Below are 20,764 nucleotides of genomic sequence, written 5' to 3'. Positions count from 1 at the left end.
GTGTAACAGTAAACAGAGACTGGGACTATGTTGTTTTCTTCATTTGTTGAAAAAGGTCTTATGTTGTGAGAGTACCCTGACAATCATCTTTGAAATTTTAACCTTGTCCTTTGTAGATCCAATGTGAAATGTGTGAAAGGTGGTTCCATGAGCAGTGCCTTGCTATGGACACCAGAGACCTGAAGAAAGCGAGAAAGTCAAAGTGGAATTGCTCTGTGTGCCTGTAATACATCGCATCCCACCAATAAAGCTTGTATGGACAAGGAAGTAATGGAAATAAAGAAATGATCCAAGATACACACATATGCACATTCTGAACAATTACATATTTTTTTGTAATATATACACATAGCCTACTTTTATTTTATAAAGATGTTTAATATTTTGTCTATACACATACATGTGTATATATATCTGGAAAATAATGTGCAGTGTCTGTGTGTTTATATGTGTATACATTTAGAAAATGGACATGAGACTGCTTTGATATTGGCTGACTGTTATTCTCTGGTGGTCAGGGTCTCCCTTTGGTGGTCGGCTGTCACTGTAAAGTGAAATAAGTCAGTGGAAACAGGAAGTTTCCTTTTTACGTCAATTTGAATCTTGGCGAATAGTGAAAATATTAGACACTTTCAAGGGCTGTAACTTTAAAAACCTACATCAGATTGCTCTGATATTGATAGAGGGTCTTCCTGAGGTGGTCTGCTGTCACTTTGAAGTGAAATGAGTTAGTGGAAACAGAAGGTTTTCTTTTTACATGAGTTCGAATCTTGGCTGAATGTAGTAAGCTTTCTGTGAGAATGTAATATTTTCTTTAGACACTTGTGGTGTCTTAAGTATTCATTTATTTATTCAATCGTTTCTGCCACATCAATTGCATTATGTTCAGCAGGAGCACACTTTTATTTTGAAATGTACTGCGACACGATGTTACCCTAATGCCTAGAAAAAACACGCATCGCAAAACAGCGCGAGGGCTTGCTTGACAGTCGTTTTCGAAGTGGAGGCTGGCTTGACTTCAGTTTAGAATCGAACTGATTACTGACAACGCATGTTGTCCTTGACCCAAAGGGCAAATGCAGCTACTTGTGAAATGAAAATACTCCTGCACACAGTGTCTAACCATGTGGTGATACATCATATACATTTACATTATTCAATCAATGTTTTGTTGACTTTTACAACCATGGTTGTTAGAAATAATATTCACTGTAATTCAGCTCAGCTATAATAACACTTCCCATATGGTATTATACATTTATACATACATACAAAAATACATAATCATAACACACTCATAATGATGTAATATTAGAGTATTTATTTGACAAACATCAAACATCTGATAATCAAGTAGTTGTATGATGATATGCTGTTTACCTTTCCGATATTTGTCCTGTGACCAACATGTAGGGACAGATCCGGTGAGTGGTTCAAACAGGACTAATACTACTGTCCAGTGGTGGGCTAGCCAGTAACAGCTGGTAGCTAGAGGAACAGTAACACTGGTTTCATTTAATGTATGGTGCCCTGGCATAGTGGAGCTTTAGTCAAGGTGGCTGGCCGTAACTGTCCGTATGCCATACATGTTAGGAATTTTAATTTTGTTCACTTCATGGTGAGTAACGAGTGTTGACACTAATTAACGGTGTTAGGATACGCGCATCTAGGGGGGTTCTCGTGAAGGAAGTCAAGTGGTTAGCTAACGTTAGCATAGACAGATGCTATCTTTGAATAATATGAACAGTTCCGTTAGATTTGAGAACCATACTTTATTTGTTTAAACCTACAGGAAAGTATCGACACACTGTTCTTGTCATGAGAAGACAAAGTTAAGATGAAAACCCGTGACTGCTAGCGTTGCTAATATTAGCTTTAAATTAATTTACTGGCAACTGTCATGAATTGGATTTTCTGTCCGGATGCAATAAGATGTTACATTACGCTATTTGCTTTTCACCAGTCAGGGAAACGTTAACCTCTGTTTCCCCCGTGTTTTTACAGGTTAAAACATGTTCAAATAGCAACAATATTTGTTAGCGGAGCGGCTAATTTGGGAACACTGACTTCTACAGGCCAAAGACAATCCAGCGGTTTTCCTGATTTTCAAAGCGCCGGTGGAGACTCTGTTTGGGGCTGAAGTGCCACCCATCAACCCGCCACTGTGAACCTGGAAGAGCAACGCCGCCTTGTGACTAGCATCCAACATGACAGGTGGGCAACACCAAACTATTGTGCACCTGTCACAAGACATAATTGGGGCCCTGCAAAAGTTAAATGTAGGACAATGCAGAAGAAGTGGACTGCTGAGGAAATTAAAACTTTTTATATAAACCAAATCCTCAACTCCTCACTGCTGATTGTGAAAATGTGAGAGAAACTTTGCATCAGTGTTCCAGGTATGTGTGTACTGTGTCTGTTGTTGCAGTGTGTTTGAATTTGCACAGAAATCACTTCATCAGACGTTTTACATGTGTTGGCATCCGCAGATGGCCACATTCCTTGAACTTCAAGACTGAACGGCTGTCCCACACTGCCCCTCTCTCCCTGCCTCCCTCCACCCTCCTCTCTCTGTGGTGGATAGTGAGGTCCATTGTGTCAGTGAGATGTTTATTAATGAGAGAGGCGCACACCGAGAGCAGAGCTGCTATTGAAGGACTAATCGCTAATCTCTTCGTTAATACGGTCAATCTGTCTATGTACTAACAGAAATTTCTCAGAAGCCTCAAGACAGGGACATACGAGTTGGCGTTCAGCAGGGACTCTTAGCGAATTAGTGAGTTTGATCGAGTGTGAAACTTTGCACAGAAGTTGGAGTTGGCTTTTCCGTTCAGGCTTTAATGTATGTGTGCACGTGTTTTTGGCGGCTGGGCAGTTGTGGATGCATGTGAGTGAGTTTAGCTTTTCCGCCAAGGAATTGTTTAACTGAGTTTTGTAATCCTACTTTTTAAAAGGTAAAAAAAAATTTTACCAAAGAATTTGAGATTTCTAGAGACTTCTAGTGTCTAATGTTTTTGGGTTTGGTTAGGAGGTTTTCTGTGTCTGTGAAAGGAGTAGTGTGTGTTTGAGTGTGTGTGTGTGTTTTTGGGCTGTTGTGTGTTGTTTGCCTGCCATGCCCTTGCCTGCGCCTGATGTCCCGGCCTCTCAGAGGCTGGCACTGGACTGTCGTACCCTTCTGGATCATCGCATTGGAAAGGGTAAGCGACAACACCATCTCCTCTGTTCTCTCTCTGGCTCCTTCTCTGTTTCTAAGTTGTACATGCCGGGCATTAATTCACTGAAAAGTTGCTTTTCTCCATATATTTCCATGATGTTCGACAAAAATATGTCATGTCTTAAATGGAATGTACTGTTTGGTTTTTTTCCTGTCCCATAAAATTGATTCAGCTTATTTCATAGTTTGTGGAGGGTTCTTGGGTTGGCCAACATCAAAAGGAATGTTGGCTGTGGTTGTTTCTTGGCACTGGTTGCTGTTGAACAGTGTTGACTTATTAAAGTTAAGTTTCATACATTTTCATTCTGGCTCTTTTTTTATTTATTGTTTTCTACCTTTTAATGTTGACTGATTCATAAAACCTTACATTAGTAAATGCTCTCTGTTGGATAAGAGGACAGTTTGTTCTTCCATCAGAAAGAGATGCATATAGATCCACAGGGAATATACAGCATGTGAGGGGAAAAAAAGGAACAAAGCTTGATTGTAAATAACTATAATGATTTTATTTATATATATATATATATATAATGATTATTCAAGTCAAGTAAAAAAAATTAAAGTGACAGTGTAGAGTGTCACAAATATACCAGTGGTTGATAGTATCATATGGTATAAGGACAGGGCCTAAAGATGAACAACTATGTCTGAATCTGTTTTTTATAATTTCCCCTACTAAGACCAATTCGCCACCTCTTTAATTCATTGAACCAGTGCTGATGTAGCCCACTCTCTTCTCCTTGTTCAGTAAGTGACAGCTAAACATTTTTGGTAATTGCAAAACCAAGCTTTGTAATGGATTTTTAGCTTTCTCACTCTGTGTAAGCTTGTTCTATTTTAAATGTTTCCAGAAACTCTTTTTTTAAGTGCTGAAAGTCAGTCTCTGATATGCATGCAGTGTTCTCTGTAAACTGATGTTTGGAAGAATGGAAAAAATGTGAACCTAAAAAGGTTGAGTAGGCATTCATTTTTTTTCAAGCACTCGTTCATGCTTTTACAAGGACACTGCAGCATCATTAGGTTGATGGTTTCACCACAAACTTGTACATAAGAGCAAATTATGTGAACATCATATCTGGTTTTACGTTTGTCACAGTTGAGGCTGTGTAGTAACGTAGATAAAAGCATGATTTGATTTGAAGGACTTGCATTCATGTGCAGGTGAGAAGCTCTGCCATCTGAGAGGGGTGAGCCAGCTACTGAACAGTAGTTTATTTATGCACTGTGGTTTTGGAAAAATAAACCTGGAAGAGAATGAGTAAACAGTGCCATTGAAAAGGATCATATTTCACAGTGTAGCGTTTCCACTGCTTTTTAAAAATGCAAATGCCAGTAAACATGGTTATATAATTACACATTTTACTGTAATTTATTTGCATTTAAAGTGACTCCTAAAAAGGATTGGCTGGTATGTTTGAGGTATCTACCAGGCAGCCATTGTGGACGTTACAGCAAAAAGTTTATTTCCAACCCTGACAAAATGAAGAAAGGGGAAAAGACGGACATTTTGGTATTAGGCTAAAAGGAAATGTTGTAGAAGTTGCATAAGCATGGAAGGAAAAACTAAAAGTAAGTAAAGCAAGAGGTTTGTGAAGACTAATGATGGAGAGAGTGATGCTGGCAGGGTGGAGAGAGGGAGAAAAGATTGCGTGGGTGGGAGGTCTTCTCCCTTTCTATCCCTGTGGTGTACATTTCTCTCTTACTCTCTCTCACCCCCCCCCCCTTCTCTGTTTCTTTCTGTGCAACTGAGAGAAGTGAGGTGGATGTGTTTGTATGTGCGCCTGCATGTGAAAACTGCACTACCCCCATTGAGAAGGAGCACTGTTGCAGAAGACAAACAGGAAAATCCAAGGTCATCACGGCACACTTCTGACGTTGCCTCTCAGCCCCCTTTTGTGCGCGTGTGTACAAGCCTGCTTGTGTGTGTGTCTGCGCGGCAGGGAGAGTGTGTGTAATTCATTGCATCAAATTCGGCTCTGCACCAATCACGGTGCGCATTTTAGCTCCAAGCACACGTGCAGGCATTTATCCCAGAGTGTGTGTGTGTTTGTGTGCGTTCTCAGTGCCTCTCGGCACAGCAGTGTGTCCTGTTTGAGCGACTGACGCCGCATTAAGGAAACATAAACGTCTGTAGTGAGAGACTCCAACATCACGATCGATGTACGGTAAGAATAATAATCACTCTTCCTTTGTGCATTTGTGTGTGCGCGTTTAAGGCTGTGGGAGCATGTGAATTATGTGAGGAAGCCAACGATCAGCCGGTTTTTCTACATTCTGCAAACACGTTTCCTCTTAGCTGTCTTGTGAAACACCTTTTAGTGAGAGCTGCAGGTTGACGTCTCCTGATAGTGCTTTATGGGAACTTGGACTCTTGTTTGAGGATATGTGCTCTGTTAAATGACAGATTTAGCTTACAAGGAGACAACGAAGATTGAAGATGTTTATTTTTGGTAATACATACTGATTCTGTCTTACACTTTTTACTCACATTTACTCCTATATCATTTTTATTATAGCGACATTTAACATGGTAACATTGTATTCTCCGCACTTCTCTGTAACATAGTCAGCTAATTGTTGTTGTGTGATAGACTCTGTGAGATGTTGTGAAGCGGTTTAATTTTCTTGATTGTTCAATATTTTAGGTAGCAAATTATAAATCCATGCTTCCCTGACAACAGGTGAAGTAGTGTATGTGCTACTTTTCTGTAAAATGTATCATGAGAAAATGCCTTAAGTGTTATCATTTACTGTAGCTCTGGTGTTACTGGGACATGTTGACATTTGGTTCATTGATTAGCGCTAATTAAAAATGCAGTCAGCTTTGCTTTGAGTAGACTGTTGATGGAAAGAGACTTTGGTTTGTAGGCTAATGATTTATCAACACAGACAGTGCACGTTGGAAGCTCAGATAGGCTTCACTGTGCAGTGCCCTGGTGAGCCACTGCATGGAAATAGGACTCTGGGCTCGAGTCCCTCATAGCCCAGTTTTGGTGCCTGTTCGACTGTGATTCATAGTGTGTCGGATTGGCCTTGTGTCACAAAGATTTGTTGGCAGCTGGGTCTGTACATCAGTATGTTGGTCGCATGATACCAGCCATGTCCGCTGCCACCCACACTTGATTGAATGTGTGCTTTGAATTTGACTTAGCACACATGGATTAATGGGTAGGAAAAAATGTATATACTGTACAAATGCTTCTGCAAAGAGTGTGTGTGCAGTGTTTCTGCCTGTCAGTAGCCTCAAGATACGTTCTCAATAGGTAGGACTCATGACAGAGAGAAGTGGAGGAGTGGACTGATGTTGTGGTTATATATGCAACAAATGTAAATAGCTGTCATCCCCTGCAGTGACAGAAATTCCCCCTTTCTTAACTCTTTGACAAGCTTTCCCTAATGCTATCAGCCTCTTCTCCACGAGACTCACCTCCTCTCCTCAGCTCATTGAGCGATAGCTTATGCGCATATTGGTTGGCTGATGAATCAGCCTCGCTCATTATTCTTTATTTGCTTACACTCTGCTCGTCTCTTGTCTTGCACTCTCTGCGTGTTTGTAGATTCTGCTGGCCGCTTGCATTTGACTGAGTGAGTCCATGGTGTAAAGAGAGTTGTCCTTATTTGTTTGCTTATGTAAAAATAGCAGGACTTGGTCTGTCTCCCCCCCCCCCCTCCCTCTTATGTAATAACACCCCTGAAGGGCGACATGCTTTGTAACCATCATGAGAAGTGTCAAGTATTTTGCACAGGAATATATATTAATATATATACATCATGGAGATGGCTACAGAGTGTAGACCATAGACTGTCTAGAAAGATGTGCACGTTGCTGCTGTGACATCACTCATTGGTTTGTGGACTGCCGTTTTAAAGCCTCGAGTTTGTTATTTTGGCCGCCGCCATCTTGGTTTTTTGGAACCAGAAGTGACCATAGTGACCGAAAGGTTTGGTTAGTAAGGTGCATCTGTCATTCACATTAAGTGTGTTATTTATTGGGATGCTACAAACAGGCTAAAAACAAAATAAATGTAAATACTTCTTAGAGTCTTTTAGTACACCCAAAAGCTGAATAAGGCAACCAAAATGTTATAGTTTACTTTATAAACACACTGTGACAGCGTCAAAGTTCTAGTTAACAGTGCAGTGGATACGATTTGCCTCTATCCTAATTGTCGGGTCAGTAGCAACTTGTCAATTACAAGGTAGCCACACCCTAAAGCATCCCCTGCTTTATCGTCTATTTTCGTCAGAATGGAACTTTCGCACGGTATTGAAGAAGACTTTAAACTAGCGATTGAGATCATAAATACATTAGGAAAGTGTTTACTGAGGTAATAAATAGAGTGAGAAGTAGGGTCATTTTGTCCTCGACTCGAATGCAGTTGGACTTCTTTTTGCAACCAGTGGAGTCGCCCCCTGCTGTCCATTAAAGAAGAATGCAGGTTTAAGGCAGTTCTGCATTGGCTTCACTTTTTCCACCCGCTTGGTGTAGACTGTTTGCTTCTGTGTGTTGTATGCGTGTGGCCCTTAAAAACCAGTGCTTTGCATGACCCCAGGTGAAGGTGAGGTCTAAATGTGTATTGACTCTCTCTTGCAGGCACAACCATGCAAATATGCACACATTAAACACGCTGAGATGTGTTTAATATTCTCCTTGCAGGGCGCCAGGACTATATTTACTCTCTCTTATCAGTCACGTGACTTTGTGTACAACAGAGCATCTTTGGGAGACAGCGGGTGCAGATATGACACATACATGATGTGTTGGGCTACTTGTCACACGCTACCTTGTGTGTTTTTGTAATTAGTTTGTTTATATTCCGTTTTGTCTCAGGTGTTAATGCAGAACTTTTTGGTTTGTGGTGTGCTTTTGTCCAGTGCTGATAATGTGCGGCCCACAGAGCAGTACTCCTGTTAACACTTGACTGTGTTTGTGGAAGCCTGTGGAGGATTTGTTAAAATCATGCACAAACATGTCTTCTTACAGCTGTAGATGTATTTTTTGTTTGCCCCTATTTTACTCACTTCAGCAGGCAGTTTTTTTCTCCCCTCTGTCTGTCTCACCCTTAAGTGGAAATGTTAAGCTGACATCCTGGGGGAAATGGAGAGTGTAATCTGTTAATGTACCAGCCCATTGTTTTGAGGATAAAAATAGCATTGTGATTGGCTGGCTCCTTGCTGTGGTGATTTGAGGGGTGGAGACCCCTCACATGTGTACACATTTGCACACATAAATTCATTCTGCATGTCCGTGTAACTCAGTGAAACAAGTAAGAGATGTCACACAGGTCAGGAGGTCCCTGACTCTGGTGCACCAGCCTGCAGAGATGTTCGCCTTCTCCTTAATGTCTTGTTCTGTCTAACAACAACCAGTAATTCATTCTTCCTCAGTTTCGTGGTCCTCCGTGTGTGCATGCGACCATGTTTGTGTGTTAGTTAATGTGCGAGTGTGTATGCAGCCGCGGAGGAGCTTTGTGTCCAGCCCCTAAATGTGTTGTCAGCTTGCCATGCAGAGTGGGTGGATGTCGTGAGACCCCCTATGCGCGCTTTTCACCACTGTCATCCAAATTCTATTCCACCCACCTTGTTGCTCTCTCTTAGCTTCTTCCACACTAACCCACCATTACCAACACCAGCACAAAACAGCTCTCTTTGTTTTACATTTCTGAAGTTACGCAGTATTCTGCGTGAGTGGCATTGAAGCAGCTGGAGGAATTTCCAACAGGAAAGTGGTATTGCAGCACATTTAGAAGTCCTAATCACACTGGCAGCAGGCTACAGCATGTTAATGTTAAATGTTAAATTATTGCAGTTTTCATTTCAGAGCTGAAACAATGAATCGGTTCATCAATTCGAAATGGTTTTGTTAATCGATTAAACTGATTATGTCATTTAACACAGAAAATATCACTGGTTCCAGATTTAAAAACATGCTGCTTTTCTCCTTTTCAATTGGGTTACCAGCTACCAAAGAAAACAATGACCGCAACTTTAAGGTCAGACTATAAAATGAACAAATATAGAACAATACCTGAATAGAACTTGCTTATAACCAGTTTTTAATGCAATGCAGATGCTTGCAGTGCACCACAGGAGGATGGGATAACATGTAACTTGCTGCACCTACTGAGCTGTTCAAAATGATATTGGATTTTTGCAACAATAGCACTACTGAAGGTTTTCCTGTTGTTTAAAAAAAAGAAACAAAAAAAGACAACCGAAACAAAAACTTTTCCTACTCCTCCTAAAAATCTCTTCTCTGTACTGCTGACAGAGAGGACATGACAGATTTGTACTGGACAGAGAAGATGCAATAAGTAGCACTAATCTGTGACTCATTCAGAGCATCGCAGTCCACCTCCCCCATCCCACTTCAGTCCCTGTCTGTGTTTCTCTTTCGCTGCCTGTGTCTCTTGTCACTCTTTGTCCTCCACCCTTTTCTCTCTTCACTTGGGACCTGCTGCATTTTCATTAATTCATCCTACACTCCAGCCTCGGGCCAACACAGCAAGTATGAGAGAAGGTGGTTGGGGGAGGTTGGGTGGATGCAGCAGGAAGGGACACATGACGGGAGGGATGGAGGGAGGGGTGCAGAGGCCTCATTAGTGTCTGAAGTGATGGAGGAGAGAGGAGCAGCACTATGAATAGACGTACAGCTCTCAGAGATAAGCCTGAGCTCCTGCTGCGGAGTTAAGCATAACTTTTCAGAGAGACGACAGAGGCCTTGAAGCCGCGGGGCCTTGAAGTGGTGAGGACACCAAAGATTCCTTTTACTTGATTTAAAAGCTGTTTCAAGGACATCCTGCCAGTGCTGGCTGCCCTCCTCCCAGGTTTAGGTCACTGATAATATATACCAGAACGCTTGTGGATGTTTAAACGTAGCCCAGAAGAGGGACAGTGGCTCAGTAGGTAGGCTAATGAATTATCCACACAGAAACTGCACAGGGTTGGTAGTTCAATCCTCAGCTCCCCCTGTCCACATGTCAAAGTGTCCTTGAGCAAGACACTGAACCGCAAAATGGCTCCTGATATTCAGGCCAGCACCTTGCTTGGTAGATTGCTGCTATTGGTGTGTGAATGGTTGAACTAGAGGCAAATTGTAAATTGGCACTTTTATCCAAAGCACTAATTTACCTTTTTATTGTCATCATTGCTGTGGTGCAAAAAGATACATACAGACACGGTACCTGTAGGGCTAACCAATAATGTTTTAAGGTCACCTTGTCCTTCATTTGTTTTTCTTCTGTAATGGTCATATTGTTTTATTTTATTTACAGTCACAATCAAGTAGGGCTGTACATATCAATTATTTTTCAAGTAGATTAATCTAACATTATTTTTTCGATTTGTTTATTCTAAAGAAAGAAAAGTTGGCTATTACTTGATTAACATACCAATTTATCCAAAATAAATATCAAAAACATCAATAAATCTATATTTTATTCAATCATCCAGATGAAGCGCATTAGAATAATGACAATAGCAGCAAATCTTAAAATGAATCAAATTTCCACGTCACAGACATTTATTAGGCTACTTTACTTAAAACTTTAAATGTTTCTGAATACTACGTGTCCTCGTGCTGAGAATGTGCCGTGCTTGTGTGGCGACAGAAAGTAAACACGATTTGCGGTGCTGCCGTCTAGACAAAGTGCTGCGGGATACTTTGGTTTCACGTGTTCATGCTGCTTCACGTATTCATGGACAGCAGCTGTGCTGCAGTGGCGCTGTTTCCAGTTCAGAGCTCACAGAGCAGCACGTTGTAGAGTGTTTGTCTGAAATACTCCAAACTTTAGACGTTCGAAGGCGCGGTCTTGTAGCTAGAGCTTGTCCGGGATTATCCCACACCGGATGCGTCGCTGCATCCGGTGTGGGATGCGTCGTATTTACGTCGACGAATCGCCCCAGCCCTATTTGTAAGTCATAGTCAACTGAATATCTTATATAATAAGTTTAAGCAATTTGAAGGACAGCACCTTGAACTTGAAGGTTTTGATGGGCATTTTTCACTATTTTTGGATAGATATATTGATTAATCAAGATGATTGTTGCCAGATCAGTCACTAATGACAATAATTGTTGGTTGCACCCCTATTAAATTTTTTTGTGTGGGGACTTTGTACTGCAAGGGTCTGGACATATTATGTGTGTGTATGTTTGTTGTTCTTCCTCATCCCTACTTTATTTCAAATGGACTGCTTGTTTACATTTAATATTTATTATGACTGTACACTATATCACTGGGAGTTAATCTGTATTACACAGGAAACTTGTTGTTTTGGGTCTTGTGAAGTAGTGATATAGCCACTGCCAGGCTCGGCTCGTCCATCTGCATTGTTGAGTCAGGCACTTGGCAGTTGATTGCCTCCATCATCTGAGTGAAATCTGCCAACTGCCCAGTTGGTCCATTTTATATTGAGAAAATTAATTTTGTGATTTTAAAAAAAACTAGCACGTGTAGCACCAGTTGACAGCTGGGTTGGGCACACTAGTCCCCTTAGGAGGTTGGGAGCATAGGATGACCAGTGTTCACACTATGAGAAAGTGATCACAAGGCACCAGGCTTGTTGTTGGCTGTGTTGGTTGGTTAAAGAGTTTTTACACATTTCTGGTGGTGCAACGTGTCGGCTTGGTGAAATAAGTCAAGGGAGAATCGATACACTATGAGGTCTGGGGTGGTGATTGGGCAGCTGGTAATCTTGTTAATGTTTGGTCAGTATGCTCTCAGAATAGGGTTTTAGTGCCACATCATCAAATACAGGCTTCAATCTGTGTACTGTAACGGCAAAAATAAAAAATAATGAACCCTTTGGGAGAATAGAAGGAAGGAAAATGACATTAGATGAAGGACGGAAGGAAGGCTGTTTCTTTGCAGATTGTTTCGCTTTTGTCTAATGTGTGTTGAAGTGTCAGGCCATCGAATCCTTTTAATCCTTTTTAAACTGGCCTGCATTGCCGACCGCATAATGACCTACTTTTATCATTAGCTTTTGTGACTCCTAAACTCATAATGCAGAGCTGTATGAAGGGTTAAATATTTTTTGGAGATTATCCCTTTTTTTCTCATGTCTTCTTTCTCCCAGGCTCTCCTTATGACTCACCACTGCTGAATTCCCTCAACCAATGAGAATCCAGCTCTCTCTTTGCTGCCTTGCTTGCTTTCTCTTCAATGCAAAGTCAGAAAAATCACTGCTTTCTTTACAAGGCCGTCTTGGTTGCACTGAGAGAGAGAGACAGTGTGTGTTTGTGTGTGCTATCGTCTGAGCAATATTGTTGTGACTGAAGTGTCTTGTGACCACATTGTTTCCATATATTGTCTTTCCCCAAATGTTTTTAAGAATTACCTTCAGTCCTTCTGTTTACCAGAAGCTCCATAAAGATGAGCACATCTTCATCGTTTTTAATCTTAGACGCAGTAGTTTGAACAGTGGCATCACGCCAGTGCTGACATTGGTGATTTTTTATTCGCCATTTGGCAACATTTGACTCTGCATTTTTGTGGATGCTTGCTGTGTTTTTTTCTTCTCCTGATACAATGAAAGCTATCGATGGAGCTCTGCCAGTCCGTTTTGTTTTTCCATATTCAGCAGCTCTCTAGAAAATTCCCTGCCTCTTTACACTTCAGCTGAACATTTTCATCTGTCACAGCAGGCTAGACAAACTTCACCTACAGTAATAAAATTAACAATGTGAACGTTTATGTTCAAGTGAACTACTACTGACCAGCCTTTGTTTAATGACGTACTTTTCCCACCACTAACTCTGTGGTGAGAAAAGTATGTTGTTAACGTCGTGAAGTCATTGTTAGTCGCTACCCACTGTATATCAGAAGTTTTTTGACTGATTCATGTCCCAGTGCTCATTGAAAGAGTTATCCGAGTTCACAAAAGAGAGATTAACCCTACCTACAGTATGTAATGTCAGTAACCTTACCTTTGGACAGGAAGTGGCAGATTTAAGACATACAATATTACATAGGCACTGTGTTCTTTCATTAAACACAGACTTACACAGAACTGTGCTATGACAGAGAAGGAATGGGAAAAGAAGACATGTTTACTTGTTGTTTTTGTCCTTTGTTTTTATTGCATTTCTGTCAGTCACACTGCACAAGTCTAATTGGCCATCTCTCTCTTTCCTTTTTTCATCTCCCTCCCTCCCCATCACTTGTCTTCCTCAGGGGTTTGTGGTTGTTGCGGGGCTCTCAGGCCTCGGTACAAGAGACTGGTAGACAACATCTTCCCAGAAGACCCAGAGGTGAGAAGCTCAAGTGACATATTCTGTTTCTTTAGTAATGCCTTTCCTAACCCAATCAGCTGTGTTTCTTCTCTGAGTTGATAACTATTCCTCTGTCTACTGTGTGATTTGTGTATAGAAGTTGTGTGTATCTTTCTGATGCATTTGTTCAGTTATTGGTAAGGTAGTTGTTATCTTAACACACTTAGTTTTGTATGTTATTAAGTTTAATTTAGACAAGAACAGTGCACAAGGGAATACATTTCAAAAATGTGAGAAGAAATTGTGAGGAATAATGCGCCGTAGAAGATTTATCTGGAAGCTTTCCATCTGTAGTCTCTTTGCAGGTAAATATAAAGTCATGATAATATCTTCAGATAGACTGAGTTAGATGTGATAAGAAAACTTTAAACCGCCTCCACACCTAACTATCGTCTTCAAAGCTGTTTGGTGTCAAACCACAGACTTCATCTTTGCTACCGTTGTCTCTGATTAACTGAGATCAGATAACGATGAGTCATAGAGAGAATTTATTTGGGTGGAGAAGAAGGAGATGATTTGTTGCCGGGGAAACTTTTCAGAAGTGCCTCTGCTACTGCAGAAACCCAGTTTACCTGTCTGATCTGTGGCCAAAACTGTAATACACGCGACATACCAGTACACACAGACCTCGTTTTCCTGTTTTATGTGTGCATGTGCACCTGCTCATTGTGCTCCCAAAAATGGCTTCTAACTTTGGCTCTAAACCATGTTGGCTGAGACTGTAACTAACGGTATCCCAGCAGCTTGGGAAAAATGAATCCGTCTGATAAGATTTACTCTAAATTGTGCCTCACTGCCTGAGGATGTGAGTGTACACATGTTTTAGAGAAGCAGACAGATGCAGAGCTATCTTACCCTGTGCTAATCTCAAAAACAACCCTCTGATGACAGGAATAAGCCCCTTTTCACCGCAGACGTTTCAACTTGACCTTGCAGGAAAAGCACAGGTACAACTAATGACATTAATGAGGCCACCCATTTAATTTAGGTGATGCTAATGAGTGGGCATACACAATAGCAAGGCAGTGGAACTGGAAAATCTTAAATTGAATAAGGCAGCCATTGTTAATGTTGTTACTTACACCCGTGTGCCTCCTGCAATAATATGTCAAAATATCAGCTGTGAAAACAATTGATGCTATGGACACAGAGCCACAAACAGAACTTCACATTACCTCCAGTGAGGTACTTGACTGAGTGGGCCTTTTTCACGGAAGATGTTGCCAGCTAATTTGATGATGAGATGACCTGTGCCTCGCCTGGAAAGTGAACGAGGGCAGACGGCAGCAGCAGGGGGCAGTGACAAAAAGCTGCAGTCAAGACTGACAGTTTCCAACAGCATTCAGTCAAAATACACGTGGAGAGGAAAGCAGAAAAACAGGACAATCATTTTGATTATAAATCTGTCAGATATTTAGACTGTCAGGGCTTAACACCTGCACAGATGTTATTTCACCAAAGGTTTTGTGTCACCCTGAGTCTAGGTTTTGCTCAAAGTTTCTGCCTGTTAAAAAGGAAGTTTTACCTTTCCATTGTTGTTGAATGCTTGCTCATGGTGGGAGTTGTTGGGACTCGTTAAATAATATTACAAAAAGTGGGGTCTAGACCTGCTCTATATAAAAAGCGGTCGTCTTATAAAGCCTACATTTTTATGTAGTGCATCGTCCTAGAGCAGATGGCCATGATGCCTCCCAGTGGATGATGCGCAAAGCAACACTGCTTGACACAAGACACCGAAGGGATCACATGAAGCCAACCGAGCGCCACGAATTAAATTAAATCACAATGCCGGCTCAACATTGTGATGCCTGTCAGCCATCAGTGATGGATGATGGCAACGTCTGTTTGCCCAGCCCTAATTGACCACAAAACATTTCATCTATTAACTGAATTAACTTTCATAGAGCAGTTTCTTTAAAGTGTTATATTGTTGATTCAACATGTAAACCAATCAGCTCCTAGATCAGGGAAGAGCCAGTTGTCATTATAGTTACGTTGTCAGTGCGTCCGGTTGCATGACAGTCTGATTGAGCAAATGGAAATGCTTCTTTTTAGGAGTGCTACTTAATTTATTGCATGTTTCCGCTCTCGTCTGAATGTAAACGAGATCTCAATGGACTATAGATGTTTTTAGCTCTCTCCTCCCCCTGACCAAACTGAAGAGCAGTGAAATAGGTCAAGGGGGAAAGTAGGAGGTGAAACTTGGTGATCTAGTTGTACTCTTACAGTTTGGGCTTTGAGGAGAAGTACGCTTTTCAGTACACACACTACTGCATTAACTCAGGGATTTTTATGGCATAGTTGGGGAATAGAAAACGAATGACCTATTCACTGTGACGTTAAAATGCCACTGAAGTTTTTTCTCAGTTGAAGCAAACACAACCTTGTTGTCAGTCTTAACCAGCTGCCTCTTTGTTCAGTGGACACACCAGCTTCTGATGCGAGAGTGATATTTTGGGTGAACTGCTTCTTTAGTATTCTAAACCATACGAATGAGATCCTAAAACTTTTTTATTTTCTCTGTCTTGCCCCCCCCTCCCGCTCTTTCTTGTCACTCTCTTAGGATGGGCTGGTGAAGGCCAACATGGAGAAGCTGACATTCTACGCCCTGTCAGCTCCAGAGAAGCTCGACCGTATCGGAGCCTACCTCTCTGAGAGATTGTCAAGGGATGTGGCCAGACACAGATACGGGTGTGCATCACCAGTCGGTCGCCATTCAAAACAATTCAGCTGTCTCTGCCCTGACAAATACTGTCTGCACATTTTGTGAATTATTTATTCTCTGCCACACATAAACTGATTAAAATGTAGCACAGTTAAAGCTAATACATCATGGGAAATTTGAGGTTGTCTTGCTATGAAGTAGTAGGAAAAGTGGTGCATGGAATAGCCTTTCAACATAGAGACAGTCCATCAAAGAGCTTTAAATTGTGTTTTAAAGATCCCCTTCATAAATCTCAAATGATATGTATCCCATGCATCACACATGCGAACGAGATAAGGAACTGTAAAATGATGCCATGGCATTTCCACCAAGTGTGTTCTTGACACTTTTCCTTCTGTATACTTAAAAATGATTTATTGTGCACAAAGTAGCCGGGTAGTTATTTTGTTTTAGCCATGTTGTTTTTTATACAAAAACAACATGGCTGGTGTAGGGTTATCGACGGTGATGTTTCCGTACACTCTGTACTCACTTTAGATGCCACAGAAGTTGTTGTCTTTTATGACTCATGACTAGGACGCTCTTCGATGATTCTCGCCAGTGGCAGCCTGTACAGATTACATTTACACTTGGCAGAGTCCGGCTGAATTCTGTTCAGTGTGCGTGTCTCCAGAGTTTGTCTGGCAGAGCTTATCCTATTTTGATTCCCGCTGATGCGTGTTGTTTGACATATAGAATATATGCATTTGCTTTATTATTATCTATGTGATATTGAGACACAGATAATATTTTCCTACAGGGTTAGTGGTCTCATACAGATGTTTCTTGTGTCTCTTTCCTCTCCTCGTCAGGTATGTGTGCATTGCCATGGAAGCCCTGGACCAGCTGCTGATGGCCTGCCACTGTCAGAGCATCAACCTGTTTGTGGAGAGTTTCCTCAAGATGGTGCGCAAACTGCTGGAGTCAGACAAACCAAACCTGCAGATCCTAGGAACCAACTCTGTGAGTTTCCAATATTATATTACTAGTTTAGTAAGAGTCTGTCAGATGTTTTATAGTTTTGCAGCTATGAAAACAATAAACAAATGAAACCCTGCACATTAGAAAACTGGTTGCTTCGCTCCTCCTTTTATGATAAGCATTTAGCATTTTGTTTAGCTAGGAATATATTTCTTTGTGGAAGAAAAACAGTGTGAAAAGGTATCTACAACAAACATCACTGTAAAAACTGACGAACATTAAAAATAAGCAAATCGAGTGATGTATTTAACTTTATAAATCTTGAGGCACTACCCAGCTTTGTTTAACTTGATGTCTGCATGGTTTCAGTTAAGGTAGTTTTTCGAAGCATATACAGTTTCAGCCAAACAAACAAGTTTGCCAAGTCACAAGAAACATAAAAAAGCTAAGACAGCTTGTTCTGATACAGATGTACAAAAATACCCACTTCCTTGAACATTTGCTAATGTGTGCCTAATGTGACTTAGTGTCTAAGCTTTTCTGTCGCATCAAATTCTACCCATTTCAGTGGATTTAGAGGTATTATGTAATCAAAAGTCGACAGGGCGCATTTACTTTTCTGAAGTGACGTCACAAAATAAAAGATGTTAACCTTGACAGGAGTACTGCATTAGTATCTGGGGGAGATCAGAGAGTGATGGGCAGAGGGAGTGGGTGTGATGAACATCCTCTGATGTGGGAATCAGCTATCAGCGCTGCCGGGTGGGTCAGCAGAGGACACACAAAGGAAATCAAATTAGCTGCAGACCACACTGGCAAAGCTCTGCAGTCGTCTAAACAGATTGACGTGACACGCCAGCCTCTCGCTCATAATCTTCATGCTTTCTGTCTGTGTGTGAGTGTGTATCTAGAACAAATGCAAGGCCATGCGCTGATCCACTCAGATACACCACACACACGGACAAACATCACTGATGTGTAATTAATTAGGCATTATAGTGCTACGTGCCACAATTCATAGTAAAGGAAAATTGCCTTGTGTGCTAATTTAACCTTTGCATTCAGAGTACCTGTTGTTGAACATGAAGATATTGATTGCAATTAGTTTCACTGTAATTGTTCAGCCCATAAAGACACTCAGGGGTGACAAAACCTTAAGCCTCCTCACATGTAGAACTATTCATGTACTCTCTTTCAGTGCAAACAGCTACCATCTTAGCGTGCACTGTGTGGCTCACCTTAAGCAGAACAGTGTCAGGGCGAGGTGAAAGGAGTGGATTAGAGAGTTTATCACCACATGACTCAAGCCTGGCCAGGTTTTCTTGCACTCCATTTCACTGACCTAAAACCTTGCACTGCAGAGCCCTTTCTAATACAAGCCCACTCTTCAACACAGGAATATCTGAGTTAATGTTTCTGTCAGCTTGCTGTTATTTTTTATGGATGGCTCTGCGCTAGAAAGGTTTCTCCTGGTGTTGCCTTTGGTTGCAACAGAAACGTTTTTAATCTCAGCTCGCCACTGCCTATGGTTTTAGACGCTGTTCTTAAAGCTTTCAATCAGATGAAGAGTTTGTTTCAGCAGACAGTTGAAACATTGATACCTTGAAGCTGGCAGTAATTCTGGTCAACTGCAGCAATTTACTGCAGCAGCCGAGCAGCTTCACAAGAGCAGTTATGGGTTCACTTCATTTAATTTGCTCAAGGGTACTTCATTTAATTTCAAAACCACTCCAAACACTCATTTTGTACACAGAAAATAGATTCTTTAAATGTTCGTTTTATACAGTAACTCTCCTCTTTTTATCCTTGAATTTTGGGTAACTGAACCAATCCGGCGTTAATTTGTGAATGAGACATTTATGTACTTTATTTACCATCTGCTTTACTGAATATTCATTACATAATTCTTGCTTCAGGTAGTATCCTTTCTATCTTGATTATAAAAAAATTCCAGTTCATAATTTATTTAGTGGAGAATGTTGTGAAGCTAAATGTCAGTGTGTTTTAAATGGTGACATTTACTGGCCCAGTGGGAGAGCCCACCCCCCCACACTGCCCTGTGCTTTTCACTTCTAATGAGATGTTATGGCGCTATGGTTCGACTTTAATTTAGTAGATATTCTCTGTGGGAATTTAGGGTTATGTCATTAAAGAATTTTTAATCAAATTGAAATAAACTCTCAGCAGACTTGTTACTATAAAGCTCTTGAGTTGTAGACTTCTCGTTTGACCTGAAAATGTATTTTATTTTATTCCCTCTTCCTTCCATCTCAGTTTGTGAAGTTTGCCAACATAGAAGAGGATACACCGTCGTACCACCGCAGTTATGACTTCTTTGTGTCGCGCTTCAGTGAGATGTGCCACTCCAGCTACGAGGACCCTGACATCCGCACCAAGTGAGTGGACAGATGTTTGATTGCGCTAGAGGAAGAATTATTCAGTAACCGCTCATTTTAGACTCCTTCAGGAAGTCTTTTTTTAGACTACCGCTGCCCTTGGACATTTTTTCTTATCTCCTTAGTTAAATCCTTGTTTGATGTAACCTTGTTGTCATCTGCTGAAAATATACAAAGTGACATCTTTGAAGAGTCAAATATAGCTTTGCAGAATTCAAGGCTAACAGCCAAACAGTGAGGGAGACTAAAAACCAGACCAAACCAAAAATATGATTTCCTAAATATAGCCATCCATTAATAGATCCAGTTACCAGTTGGATGATTTCTGATGTCTGCGACTGTTTCTGCCAGGATCCGCATGGCAGGTATCAAGGGCCTGCAGGGTGTGGTGAGGAAGACTGTGAACGATGAGCTGCAGGCCAACATCTGGGACCCTCAGCACATGGACAAGATCGTCCCCTCTCTGCTTTTCAACCTGCAGAGTGGTGAGCGCACAGAAAGGTAAGAGGAAAAAAGAGGAAAATGTCAACTGATTGGGTTTTTGCGTGTTGCTGTTCATCCAGACCTGTTAACGGGAATTTCTACTTTGATAATATCCAGATGATTTAGGCATACTGCCACTTGCCATAGCCCAGAGGATTTGGGGTCAGTTCATCATTTGTCTGCATAATTTTTTTCCTCACTCAGGATTTTCTTCATATGGTTTATAAGATCATATTTGTGATTATGTGGATTACGTAGAAAATGCATGGAAGATTTCACCTACTAATAGACTGTAAAATTAAGTTCTTCCATTAAGTTTAACAGCCGGTAGTAAACATTAGGTACTGTAGTATATTAGCCTTTTATAGTTTTTGTATTGGTGAACATGTCTTACACTTCAACCATGTCCAGTTCCCCTTGATTTTAAAGAGGTGGTATTATGCTCATTTTCAGGTACCAGAACAGGTTTACATGGTTTAATTTTCAAAAAACACCATATCTTTCTCATACTGTACATTGCTGCAGGTCCTCTTTTCACCCTATGTGTTGTACGCGCCGCTCTTGAGCTACAGAGTGATGCATCTTACTTGTATAAAATCTTTGTTGGGAGTTGCACATGCGCAATTCCCAGGTAAGAACTACTAGCCAATCAGAAGCAGAGAAGGGCGGGTCGTAAGAAACAAGGTAGTGTGATCCAAATCAAAGCTGCTTCAGACTGCGACCGTAACCTAGCAGATGGTATAAGTTACTCACAAGTCCACAACCACACAA

At 41.1% G+C, this 20,764-nt stretch overlaps 1 protein-coding gene across 8 annotated transcripts in view; it reads left to right on the top strand.

Moving 5' to 3' along the window:
* The first annotated feature begins 1,463 nt into the window (after positions 1-1,463).
* Positions 1,464-20,764, top strand: part of LOC123977439 (protein EFR3 homolog B) — a 34,657-nt gene continuing 15,356 nt past the window's right edge. For 2 of the 8 annotated variants that reach the window (XM_046060104.1, XM_046060098.1), the window contains exons 1-8: positions 1,464-1,618; positions 2,005-2,399; positions 2,490-3,197; positions 13,392-13,468; positions 16,053-16,180; positions 17,006-17,156; positions 19,389-19,510; positions 19,862-20,011. In XM_046060104.1, coding sequence (XP_045916060.1) covers positions 3,113-3,197; positions 13,392-13,468; positions 16,053-16,180; positions 17,006-17,156; positions 19,389-19,510; positions 19,862-20,011 — 713 coding nt within the window. In that variant the 5' untranslated portion in view covers positions 1,464-1,618; positions 2,005-2,399; positions 2,490-3,112. Of the gene's footprint in view, positions 1,619-2,004; positions 2,400-2,489; positions 3,198-5,279; positions 5,380-13,391; positions 13,469-16,052; positions 16,181-17,005; positions 17,157-19,388; positions 19,511-19,861; positions 20,012-20,764 lie in introns of those variants that run through there. The other 6 variants (XM_046060100.1, XM_046060101.1, XM_046060102.1 and 3 more) reach the window with 6 other exon arrangements.

Source organism: Micropterus dolomieu, linkage group LG10 (assembly GCF_021292245.1).
Source record: "Micropterus dolomieu isolate WLL.071019.BEF.003 ecotype Adirondacks linkage group LG10, ASM2129224v1, whole genome shotgun sequence".
In the NCBI taxonomy this organism is placed as follows: Eukaryota; Metazoa; Chordata; class Actinopteri; order Centrarchiformes; family Centrarchidae; genus Micropterus; species Micropterus dolomieu.
The sequence above is the reverse complement of the archived record's forward strand: the minus strand, read 5'-3'. Positions and strand labels throughout refer to the sequence as shown.